Genomic DNA, 13,767 nt, shown 5'->3' with positions numbered 1-13,767 from the left:
CGTGGCTAAACTATATCTCGAGGTTAATTTCACATCTAACCTCCACATGTGATCCTATATTCAAATTACTCAGGAAAGACAACCAATCAAGTGGAACGACGATTGCCAAATAGACTTCGAGACTATAAAGAATTACTTACAAGAGCCACCTTGTGCCTCCTGTGCTTGGTAAACCATTAATCATGTATCTCACAGTTCTAGAAAGGTCCATGGGATATGTACTGGGGCAGCAAGATGAAACAGGTCGAAAGGAGCATGCTATTTACTATCTGAGCAAGAAATTCACTGATTGCGAATCTCGATATTCACCATTAGAGAAGACATGTTGTGCCCTAGCATGGGCCACAAAAAGTCTACGACAATATATGTTGACTTATACTACATGGTTAATATCGAGGATGGATCCTTTGAAATATGTATTCAAAAAACAAGCTCTCACAGGTAGAATTGCAAGATGGCAAATGCTATTATCTAAATATGACATCCAGTATGTCACACAAAAGGCAATTAAAGGAAGTGTGCTAGCTGAACACCTTGCTCACTAACCCCCTCGAAGAATACCAGTCTATGAAATTCGACTTCCCTGATGAAGATGTCATGGTAATAAGAGATTACAAAATACCAGGTCCCGACGAAGGACCTGAACCAGGGGCAATATGGACAATTATGTTTGATGGCGCCTCAAATGCATTAGGACATGGTATAGGGGTAGTCTTGACATCTCCTGATAATCGTCACATACCTTTCACTGTGAGATTATGCTTCGATTGTACTAACAACATTGCTGAATATGAGGCGTGCATATTGGGTGTAGAAGGTGCAATTGATCTAAGGATCAAACTTCTTGAGTTTTATAGGGATTCGGCATTAGTAATCCACCAAGTCAACAAAGAATGGGATACTCGAGATTATAAACTAATCCCATACCAGAATCGCATACTGGAGTTAGTCACTGAATTTGAGACAGTTACCTTTAATCACGTCCCTAGAGAAGAGAATCAAATGGCCGATACATTAGCAACACTTTCATCTATGTTTAAAGTAACCTGGCCGAATCATGAACAACGAATAACAGTTAGGCACTTTGAAGAGCCTCCCTATTGTCTTGCTATCGAAGAACGGCCTGACGACAAACCGTGGTTTCATGATATCAAAAGATACTTGGAAAGGCAAGAATATCCGAAAAATGCATCCACGATTGATAAAAAGACGTTGAGGAAGTTAGCAGCTAAGTTTTTCCTAAGCAGAGACATATTATACAAGCGAAACTATGACTCGACGCTATTAAGGTGTGTGGATAAAAACGAGGCAAAGGAGATTATCAGGGAAGTCCATGATGGAACCTTCGGAACTCACGCAAATGGACATTCCATGGCAAGGAAGATATTACGAGCAGGTTATTACTGGTTAACGATGGAAGTTGATTATTTCCAATATGCAAGGACGTGTCATAAATGCCAAATCTACGCTGATAAAATACATATTCCGCCAAATCCGCTAAAAGGTTTAAGTTCGCCGTGGCCATTTGCGATGTGGGGGTATTGATATGATAGGAATGATTGAACCGAAAGCTTCTAATGGACACTGATTCATATTGGTTTCCATAAATTACTTCACCAAATGGGTTGAAGCCGCTTCCTACACAAATGTGACAAGACAAGTGGTCACTCGGTTCATTAAGCAGAATATCATTTGCTGGTATGGGGTACCTAACAGGATTATCACTGACAATGAATCTAATCTAAATAACAATATGATGAAGGAGCTGTGTGAGGATTTCAGAATTGAGCACCATAATTCCTCAGCATATAGACTTAAGATGAACGGGGTTGTTGAAGCTGCAAATAAAAACATTAAAAAGATAGTGCAGAAGATGGTAAAGACATATAAGGATTGGCATGAGATGCTTCCCTTTGCCCTGCATGGTTACAGAACTTCAGTACGCACTTCCACAGGAGCAACGCCATTTTCCCTTGTCTACGGCATGGAAGCAGTTCTCCCGGTTGAAGTGGAGATTCCCTCGCTACGAGTCCTAGCAGACACAAAACTGGAAGAATCAGAATGGGTAAAAACCCGCTTCAATCAGCTTAATCTCATAGAAGAGAAGCATCTGGCAGCTTTGTGCCATGGACAATTATATCAAAAGCGAATGAAGAAAGCGTTCGATAAAAAGGTCCGCCCTCGAACTTTTCAAGAAGGAGATATATTGCTCAAGAAGATTTTGTTGCCTCGACTTGATTCCCGCGGGAAATGGACCCCTAATTATAAAGGTCCATATGTCATAAAAACAGTCTTCTCAGGTGGAGCACTTGTCCTCACAACTATGGATGGAGATGAGCTACTGCATCCTATCAATGTTAATGCGGTTAAGAAATACTACGCTTGATTAAATAGCAGAGATATAAGCTATAGACCGAAGACACACTACAAAGGATAGGGATTTATGCAATCATCTACTTCCAAAGGCAAAGGTTACCAGAACCCTCAAGGAAAAGAGCAATAGCAGTATCAACATCATTTCTATTGATCACTTTTGTTGTTTATTTCAGATTTCATGCAGTTACTTCTTTATAAGAAATTGCATTTTGTACATTCCCCTATTTAAGGCATTCATTATTAATATACAAAATTTCTCTTTAACATACCGACTTTCTAATACCAATTGCAAAAGACGAACGTTTATTCTTTCATAAACTTTGTACTGAATTTATTTTGGGGAACTAATAGACACGAAAGCTTTAAAACAAAACTTTGAAAAATCTTCGGAGGAAAGCCCAATACACATACCAGAGACATCTTTACTAAAATACATCAACATGTCAGGTCATCCCAAAAGTACTGGATACTACGCAATGGTTTAGAACAAAACTCAATGGGTTACAAGGAGATAAATTTCAGGAGTTTCATTTAGCATATACACATATAAGCATTAGCAAATAACATAAACGTAATCATTACACACGAACAACATACATTTTTACTCACAAACATTCTACGCACAAGCATTACTCATACACGCCAACATTATCATACACACATAAGCATTACACATATCCAGACACACATTCACAATACGATTCACCTACGAACCTACGACATAACTTTGTACATATAGTATGTGCAGCACCAACTTATTTGTTCATGTATCTATCCCCGAAGGTAGCGATAGATTCAGAACCTATGTGTTTATCCGATAGACTGTGACGAACCTACGACATAAATTTGTACATATAGTATGTGCAGCACCAAGTTATTTGTTCATATATCTATCCCCGAAGGTAGCGATAGATTAAGAACCTATATAGTTTATCCGATAGACTGTGATAAACCTACGACATAACTTTGTACATATAGTATGTGCAACACCAAGTTATTTGTTCATATATATATATATATATATATATATATATATATATATATATATATATATATATATATATATATATATATATATCCCCGAAGGTAGCGATAGATTCATAACCTATATAGTTTATCCGATAGACTGTGATAAACCTACGACGTAACTTTGTACATATAGTATGTGCAGCACCAATGTCATACCCCAAAATTTGCCCACACTTTTCGAAATTTCAAAACTATTTCAAAAAATTTGATTTTATAAAATCTCGGGTTCATTTACATTGACATCCTGAATTTTATAAATATTTGATTTAGTCTATTTTAAAGTATAGTAGTTTACTCTTAAATTGTTTATATTTTAATAAATAGAAAATGCTGGTCGATGCTTCATACACTTTCAATTGACTTTTTATTTCAAATAAATAATATAGTTCAGTTGGTTAGGAAGTAAGTCTTGTAAACAAAATGTCACGGGTTCAATTCCCGCTTGGTGCATTTCCATCCCCCTTTTTTCTGTTTTAAGTTTAACCACCACATGATGATTATCTGATGGTTGTAATTTTTTTATTTTCGTACTAACATTTTTTCAATGGATACATACTCCTCACGTCACGTTTTAACAATTTTTAACATATAAATATTCTTGTTTCTATCAAGGTGGATCTTTCTTAAGCAATATTTGTGTTACGTTTCCAAATTCAATTTCATAAAAAAAGGTATCCCATTCAATTTGCCACTAACACCAGCAATAAACATTCTCCAAAATTAAATCCATTCCTTGCCATTTTTTTAAACACTTCACAAATTTTATGGGTTTTTCACTAAAAAAACTATTAACAGCCCCTTGTAAAAATAATTAACCTTCATTTTCAAAATCCATTTAAACCAGAAAAATCTTTTAAGATAACAACACAACATAGACATTGACAATCTTCCTCAATTTAATCATCTTCCTGACATCACAAAAACCTGTAACCCAATTTCAAATTACAACCCAAGCAATGCATTCAGCAACATTAATTTTCTTTCACATATAGTCACTGCTATATATTCCACCCGGAAAATCAAAACAGAGAAAAAGAGATGAGGATAGTATCATAATAGCATCAGTCTTGTTGTTGTTTGTTGTTTATTTACAGGAAAGTTAAAAAAAAAAAAAACAAAACCGAAAGAACATCGGATCCACCATCACTATTCTCAGAACAACCCCCTTTCAGTCAGCATCTTTCTGAGTCGATTAAAAGGTTCATCTTGACCAATAACACCATATCACTGTAACAACAAAACTAACATAAACTTGAATTAACATGTTAACTATTGCATCAATGTTTTTTTGTTTACAGCCGTTGCATCAATGTTTTTTTTGTTTACAGCCATTGCATCAAAGAAATCAAAAGCCAGAAACACAATCGTAATCAACGTCTTCACCGCGAACCGTGTCGTTGACAGAAAGACGCATCCTCTCCGATCTAATTCAAACGAAAACAACTTTCATGATCTAAACCTAAAACATAACCTCAATATGCTTAAGTTTTTTTTTGCAGAGAACAGAAGAGGGAAAGAGCCACAACGTGAGACTCGACAGCGACGGAGCACGCTGCGTGGTTCGATGCTACCTCATCAGACGACAGCCATCATCCGAAACCGACAACAGTATCTCGTCGCCCACCACCACGTTTCTACTCCGACCAATCCGAAACCCACCGCACGAGCGCGGTGCACATCGCTAGTCCTACTTCTCCATCCTCGCACCGACGAGCTTCCGCGGAGCATAGCACCACACCGAAGCTGCTTCGAAAATCTGCAGATCGAACAAGGTCAAGCATCTTGCCCATTGGTGATGATTTCGTGTTGGTATGTTTTAGATTGTTGTGTTTCCTGCTTTTTTACCTGTTTGTTTTTGTTCTTTGAGAGAGATAGAAGTTGTTTGACCGCATTGTGAGCAATAGAAATTAGAAGCAGAGGATTTGAGGGAGGAGAAGATCGTTGATTCACAAAAGAAAAAGGGGCCATAGTTTATTTTTTGTTTGACCTAGTAGCTGATATTTTTTATGTGTTGGACTGATTTGTGGGCTTATATTCGGCCCAGTCTGCTTAATGTCTCATGCATCTCTACAGCCCAGCGCCTCTGCTCTTCACACCTTCAGGTTTTATTTTTTTAAGCCCAGCCATTTTTCTTACATTATGTTTTTACTTTTTTTTAGCTATAGTTTTATTTTAATTCTTAATTGATAAAAATATACAATAAAATAAATAAAAAATAGATTTAGGTTTTATTTGATTTAAATTGGTAACATAGTTTTAATTAATCTAATTAGGATTTGATTAGAATTTTTTTTAGAGTTTAATAATTAAGGTTAATTTGACACTTAGGGGTTAATTAGATTTAATTAGTATATTAGGTTATTTAATGTTAATTCCTTTTAACTAATTAAAATAAGTAGATATAATTTTTATTATTGTGAACATAATTAATTTAATAATTAGGGTAATAAGACTTAATATTAGAATTATGTTTGATTTTTAATTAGGTTTTTACTTAAAAAATTCAAAGAAACTTAATTTCTCGTGATTTCTCCCGATTTTCTTCTTCTCATCTCCAATTCCAATGATTGTCGCATGGTTGTGTATTTATTTGTTTAAATTATCTTATTTATATTTAAAATTCTAGAAAGTGATGTAGGTTGCGAAGGATATTTATGTAATAGCTTAGGTTTAACTTCCGCACTTTATTTTTCTGTATATATTTAACTTCTAGATGTATGCTTAGGATTGTATGGCAGGATTTAAAATCAACCGTTAGATCGCTAACATAAAGATAAATAAATAACTGAATCTTGCCACTTCTTTTTAAAAACACACACACTTTGACTTTCAAACAAAACAAATGAGCTAAGCAAATTAAGAGCCCGTAGATAACTACGGATGAAAAGGGTGCTAACTAACACCTTCCCTTTTCATAATTTACCCCCCGAACTCAAGTCTTTTCTTAAAAAGGTCTTTCTTGTACTTTTATACCTTTCCATAATTGGACAAAATCAAAGTCGGTGGCGACTCATGCTCACCGCAACATTTGCTTGCGAAAATAAAAAAGTCAGTTCTCCCACCAAGTTACAACCAAGTTATTTGTTCATATATCTATCCCCGAAGGTAGCGATAGATTCAGAACCTATATAGTTTATCCGATAGACTGTGATAAACCTACGACATAACTTTGTACATATAGTATGTGCAGCACCAAGTTACTTGTTCATGTATCTATCCTCGAAGGTAGCGATAGATTCAAAACTTAAACAATTTATCCGATAGACTATGATAAATCTGCGACATTTATATAATCCATTGTCTCAGCCTTAGACAGCGCCAATGAGATATTAAAAACATGTGAATGATTGCTTCGCTAGTCTCTAGATTTTAGCAAGTTAATTCTTCATGTTTCCCCAACTCTATTGGATTAATCATAGGTTAGAGAGTTTGGACTCGCATCACTATATGTACATTCTCGACTTTATTATAAATATAGAGTCGACATTCATACTTCTTACCTCATAAGTCAGAATGAAGGAGTGAAACATGTGACAAACATATCTCGTGGTTATAAGTGTCAATCTTATAACGAAACGAATATGTCAATTTACAAACCTCGGTATGGATAAATTATTTATCTAGGCCTATTTGACGGACAAATTTAGGGGCCTTCCATTATTTAATAATTCTTCAATCTGAAAAGCGTGAGACCTGCATATTCTCACGCCATTCGATCTAAGAATAATTAAATAGGGGTAGTTGTCATACCCCAAAATTTGCCCTGTTTATTTTACATCCAATTATTAATTGGCATGATACAATTCTATATGTTTAGCATAGGTTTATTTCTAAAAGGGGTGTCTATCAAACTAGTGGGCTTAACATTTAAATTGTTAAGCCCATCTCTATTTTTTTCTAAAGATATTATATTCAAAGATATGGGGTGTAATTTTGTAGAAAACAATCATTGGGACTCACTTAGGACTTAAACCCATTAAGAATGATTAGAAAGCCTTATAATTTATATTAAAAAAAAAACTAACTAATTATTTAAGTTTTGCTTTTAATATATTTTGTATTATTCTTATATATGTATTTTCGTAAGCTAATATTATTTTTTAATTATTTTATTAAATTATGTTAATATTATAAGTAATAACTAGTATTAGTTTAAAATTGGTTAATTATTTATATTGTTCTTAGTTTTATAATTAATGATTAGCAGCATTATTAATGATTAAGATTATTAAGTCATTTAATTAGCATATAAACAAAAAGAGCAACATTTTATATTTTGTTTATTAAAATATTTTATTTCTTAATTATTTAGAGTTATTGGTCCAATTAGGGTTTGGATACTGTTCATCACCTTCTACCTCTCGTGGGCGGCACCCTTCACCAACCTCACAAACCCTAAATCTTAAATATGAGCCTAAGCCTATGAATCAAATTAAGCCGAAAATGGAAAAGGAAATGTTTGATTTTTATTGAACGAATACAAGTCCAGATACATACAAATTGAAACCATAAAAATCTGAGTAAATCAAATCAAAATAACAAACTTAAAACTAAATCAAATATGCTTTTAACTATGAATCAAACTAATAAAACCTATTTCCTAAACTAAAACCTAACCCTAACTATAAAGCTAAAACAATGGACAGAAAGGGGAGAGAAAAATAAATCAGAAAGAAAGGAGAGAAAATCAAAGATCGAGTTGGAACTTGAAGCACGGAGTCTTCAACCCTTGCTGAAAGCACCGCTCCCAAACGCGTACCTGAGACCAAAGAAAAATAATCAGATCAGAGAACCCGAAGAGGAACAAATCGTAAAGAATTTCTGAGAGGTAAGCCTGAGACTTAGCTTTAGGACTTGATTACTGTCTCGTTTTGATGTTTGATTGGAGTTTGTTTCTGGAAATTTTGGTTTAGGGTTTATAATTGGGGGTTAGGGTTCTTAGGTTTTTAGTTAGGATAAAATAAATATAGGTGGCGACTCTCTAGTTTAAGTTATATATTTAAAATTTAAAAGCCGGTCGTAACAACGAAGAACTCAGAGGGATTCTGTAGAACACAAAGAGAAATCAATTGCCACTAGGAATCTAAGGTAAGAGGAGTTTTCATAATTATTATATTTGATAGAAAGTTTAGGTAATGGTAGGTTGTGTTTTGGGGTTTTTGTTTGATTATGATTATATGAAGATTGTGAAGAAATTGATGTGGTAATACTACTAATTGATGTATATGATACCTACGACAATGTGTTGTTTTTGTATTGCGAAAACATGATGGTTTATGTACATTCTGGGCTGTTGTTGGAATGAAATTGCAAGGAATTGGGATCGGTTTTTGTGCAGGAAGCGCAACAGAGAATCTTTATTCGCGCAAATTCGTCGAGCAAATCACTCAGGCGTCGGGCGAAACAACTTTCGCCCCTAGGCCGTCGTGTGAGCTCGAGGCGAGAATTACTGAGTCCTTAGAAAATGTATGGAGAGGGGTTTCATCCCTAGACCGCTGGGTGAACAAAGCCACGGGCAATTCACCCCACTGGCGCCGTGCGATTGAAGCAGCGAAATCCCAAAATAGCTCATTACACCGGCGAGCTTCAGGCGACCTGGAAGTGAGCAGAGCGCTCCTAGGGCGTCAGGCAAGCTTGTGGCGAATGGTCTATACCATTTTCTTAAAAATGCCCTAACTTGAGTTTTGGACTCCGTTTGACGCGTTGTTTGAAGCAGTGGAGATCTAACTTAATGAACTATACTTTAGTGAAACAAAATGAATTATATGGTGTATTTTTCTAGTAACTGTACTGCGATGAAGTGACATGATTATTCCCTTATTTAATATGATGTATGCTCCTATGATGAAATGATGTTGTATTGATAATGATACGTTGTATAATATGAAGTATTTGATGATTATTATGATGGTTATATGAATGATGGTGCGTTTTGACTAGTAGTGGTCACATTTACTTCGTTGTTTTGCATCATGCATTCATGGCATATATAAGGACGATTGGTTATGTGATGGCCTCGATCCCATAGTGCGGATTGAGTGCAATATCATGAAGTGCTATGGTTCCATATGGGAATCGATCCTACTGGTGAGGATCTTTGGAGAACAATTATTGAGTCATCAGTGAAGTTTTGGCACCACATGCATGAGTAAATGATGATGCATTGCATTCTTTGTGACCTTTCATACTGAATGATTAAATGATGATTGGATGATATGTGAATAGATGGTGCTTTGATGGTCATTGTGATTTGTTTACATGACTATGTTATGAATAATTTAGTGATGTGGAAGTGTGAGTGTATATGTGTAGCATGATGATTTGTATGTATGGGATTTTCGATGATTGTTGTGTATCTACTATATTTATCCCTTATGTCATTTATAATGATTACGAAATACTCACCCTTTCTGTGTAAATATTACCTCCACGTGGGTAATGTGCAGGTGGTCAGGAATAGCTTGTTGAAACTTATAGGATAACTTCATAGTGTATTATTTTCTTCTTGTCGAATAGAGTGGGTCTTGCTCTGATACGTAACATCGGGGTTAGGATCGTTTGTTTGGAACTATTATGTTCTTTTGTTTATTTGAGTTGATGAGTTGCCTTTCATGGTATTTAATTGTCTGATTTATGATTCATGAACAATGAATTATGAGGAAGTTTCCTGAAGTATTTAATAGAGATATTTTGCACTATGAATTCTGTTGCAAGATATCAAAATATTATTATGATTATTGTTGTTTAAGAAGTATTCGTTTTAAATAATTTTGAAAAACCGTGTTACGAAGCCGTATTTGTTATTTCATGTTTCTATAAAGATGTGATACCCTTGATGGTGATTTTATTTTATTTTTATATGTGTAAATTAAATGTGGATTTAGACGGGTGTTACATGATCGGGTTTATTATAATTGATATCGGGTTAGGATAGTGGTAAATTTTTGTCTTGTATGATGATGTGATGAAAAGTATGATGATCATATGTTGATGATGGTTTGATGTGTTATAAATGAGGATGAATAAACAATAATTGATGAATTGATTCCATTATTATGTTGTCTTGTAATCCATGATTTCTATAACATGATAATGATTTGGGAATGTTAGGATATCATAAAATTGGGTTTGTGATGATGTAATTTCGCAGCATATGTTATGTAATGGTAAATCTCTAAAAAAGTGCTTTTAAAAAGTGATTTTGTGCCAAACATAACAGTTTGTTAGGCCTGTACAAACCATGTGCCGACACATGATTCTTGGAAAAAGTGATTTTAAAAATTATAGCAGCATGTGCCAATCTATAAGACCCATGTTCCAACACATAGCTCGCACAAAATTAATTTTTATTAAGTTACAGTATGTGTCAACACATAAGTTTGTATGTGCCGACATATAAGGTTGTATGTGCTGACACATACAAGTCAGCGACTACAGGCTTAAATAGAGCATTACATGTGGCGACCGTAAATTGCATGTGCCGGCACATGAACTCAAAATTTGCCCAAAATGTTATTTTCCCCATACGATTTCGATCATAATTTTTTAATCGTATATCCAAATGACGAACCGTTTGAAATGTTGGGAAGCTAATAAACCATACTATAACATGGCATAGACAGGTGAATTTCTTGCCCATTATTTCGATGTCCATTATGTTTATGAATGTGATTGTTGCTGTTATGTATGCGATGAAGTCTTGTTGTGAATGACGAACTTTAAGTGTGACTGTAATGATGTTGTTGTGATGTTAATGATGGTGTCATGATGATGTTTTAATGATGTTGCATGAATATACATATATGTGTGCTATGTGATGATGACTATGTGAATGATGATGCAATTGACTAGTTGTGGTCGAAATTTATATGACATTGTTGTGCATCATACAATCATAGCATTTTTGGATGGTGGTCCGCTTGTGATGTGCCTCAATCCCATTGTGCAAATTGAGTGCATTTGTGATGTGCCCTGGTTCCAAGAGGGAATCTATCCTATGGTGGGGATCTTTGGAGGGTGATAATCCAAGTGTTCATAATTTTGGTACCACATGCATTGAGTCGGTGTTGTTGCATTAACATTTTATGTGACATTGCATAAGTTTTGTTGATGAGTTGTGATGTGACAATAATTGTGAACTATGTGATTATATGATGTTTTGACGGTAAAAGATGTCTATATGCTATTATGATGTATCAGTGAGTTTGATATGTTGGTGATTGATATGTGTTATATTGTGATGGTGTTGATTGTAACTACTAATATTTTCCTTATATCTTTTATAATGAATTGTGGTTAGTCACTCTTTCTGTTTGAAAGTTGCCTTCATATGGGTAACGTGCAGGTGACCAATAGTAATTCGTTGAAGTTTCGAAGATAGCTTCAAAGTGTTTTATTTAGTTTCGTTATATTATTGGTGTCTTGCTCTGATATGTAACATTGGGTTGGAAACACTATGTTTTGCGAATGATTTTCCTCTTTTGATATTGGTATACTTATGATGGTTATTGATAAACTGGTTTTAATAATTGATGAGATCAATGTATGGATTTTGAGAAGTTAATTATGATGATGTGACGTTGGTTCCGCTGCGAAGTTTTAAATAAATGTGCTGAATTGTTATCAGATGTATATTTTAATTGATTTAACCCGTGTTATGGAGCCGAATTATTATTTTGATATTTCCTATGAAGTGTGACACCCTTGAGTAGGTGATTCTATTTGATTTAATTTTCATAAATTATATGCGAAATATTTACAGGTTTAAAAGGGTGTTTGTTACATTAGTGGTATCAAAGCAGGCCGGTTTGTCCTTCCAGGTTGTCTAATGTTGTTAGTTCCTAAATATGCGACATGTGTGTGAGACATTGTTGGTGCTTGCTTGTTTTCCTAACCACTTGTTTGCAGGAGTCGGGTTGAAATAAATGGGGGAGAATATTTTACTTCTCTGAGATGTTTCTGGTGTTAATAGTTGGTTTAGTGTGTTACGTATTGCAAGATTGCAAATGTTATTGAAAATGTTATTGAAAATGTGTTGTTTCTCGAACTCGAAGAGAGCATGGAATCGAGATTCTTATTTGTCGGTCAAGTTGGGATGTCTATGAGGGAGAACGATCAAATATTGTTGAGGTTTGCTTCTCAGATAGTATAGAGAAATGTGAAGGCTAATGATATGTCAGTGGTGTGTAATTCCTGATGTTTTTCCTGAAGATATTTGTGACTTACCTCTAGAGCATGAATCTAAGTTCGATGAAGGTGAAGAGTTGTTTGTTCTGTTATGCAAGTGCATGAGTCTGTGAAAGATGGTGCTACTCAATCATTTATTTCACTTAAATCTGCTACTATGATGGGTTTGAAATTGTCTTCTATGAGTGGGAGTATGGTGATCGATACTCTGACTAATGGTTTTGTGACTACTGCGCTAGTCTGTTTGAGTTTCCCTTTGACCATTTATGGTAAGAGTTTTGTGATGGAATTGGTGTGTTTACCATTGCTCCAAATTGATGTTATTCTTGGAATGAACTGTTTAGAGTTCAACTATGTTCATATCAATTTCTACAGTAAGACTGTGAGGTTCCTAGAGTGTGGTGATGGTAGAGAGCTGCTGTATTTATCTGCTAAGCAAGTAGAAGGACTTTTAGAGGATGAAGCTCAGATGATTGCAATGTTTTCAGCATTGCACGTTGATCATGAAATTTTTAGTGTTGAGTTACCTGTTCTTTGCGAATTCCCTTAGGTGTTTCCAGATGACATCAGTGATTTACCACTAGAGCGTGAGGTAGAATTTACTATAGAATTGGTACCAGGTACAAGTCCAGTGTCGATGGCTCTTTATAGGATGTCAACTTCAGAGTTAGGTGAACTGAAGAAACAATTGGAAGAATTACTTGAAAAAAAATTTATTGGACCGAGTGTTTCTTCGTGGAGTGCTCGTGTGTTGTTAGTTAAGAAGAATGATGATGGTATGAGATTATGCGTAGATTACAGACAGTTGAATAAGGTGACTATTGAGAATAAATATCCACTTCCGAGGATTAATGATCTGATGGATCAGTTAGTGGGTGCTTGTGTGTTTAGCAAGATTAATTTAGGGTCTGGTTATCATCAGATTTATGTTAAACCATATGATATTCCGAAGATGGCTTTCAGAATAAGGTATGGTCACTATGAGTACATTGTGTTTTCATGGAATATATGAATCGAACTTTCCATTTGTACTTGGATAAGTTTGTGGTGGTCTTCATTGTGTTGCAAGAGTTGAAATAGAAGAAGTTGTATGCAAAATTGTCAAAGTGTGAGTTCTTGTTGAAGGAAGTGAGTTTCCTTAGCCATGTGATTTCAAGTGGTGGAATTTCTGTTGAC

The 13,767-nt window shown here is 35.0% G+C and overlaps 1 protein-coding gene across 1 annotated transcript; it reads left to right on the top strand.

Annotated features, from left to right (window-relative positions):
• Window positions 1-12,682: 12,682 nt before the first annotated feature.
• LOC131597329 (uncharacterized) lies at window positions 12,683-13,141 on the top strand. Its single transcript, XM_058870033.1, has one exon. It carries the CDS (start codon window positions 12,683-12,685, stop codon window positions 13,139-13,141), a length of 459 nt encoding a protein of 152 aa, XP_058726016.1.
• The last annotated feature ends 626 nt before the right edge of the window (window positions 13,142-13,767 follow it).

This window comes from Vicia villosa, linkage group LG4 (genome assembly GCF_029867415.1).
Source record: "Vicia villosa cultivar HV-30 ecotype Madison, WI linkage group LG4, Vvil1.0, whole genome shotgun sequence".
In the NCBI taxonomy this organism is placed as follows: Eukaryota; Viridiplantae; Streptophyta; class Magnoliopsida; order Fabales; family Fabaceae; genus Vicia; species Vicia villosa.
The sequence above is the reverse complement of the archived record's forward strand: the minus strand, read 5'-3'. Positions and strand labels throughout refer to the sequence as shown.

What these genes read in the sequence shown, in the direction of transcription:
- LOC131597329 (XM_058870033.1), top strand. Translation starts at nt 12,683, where the DNA reads ATGCAAGTGCATGAGTCTGTGAAAGATGGTGCTACTCAATCATTTATT.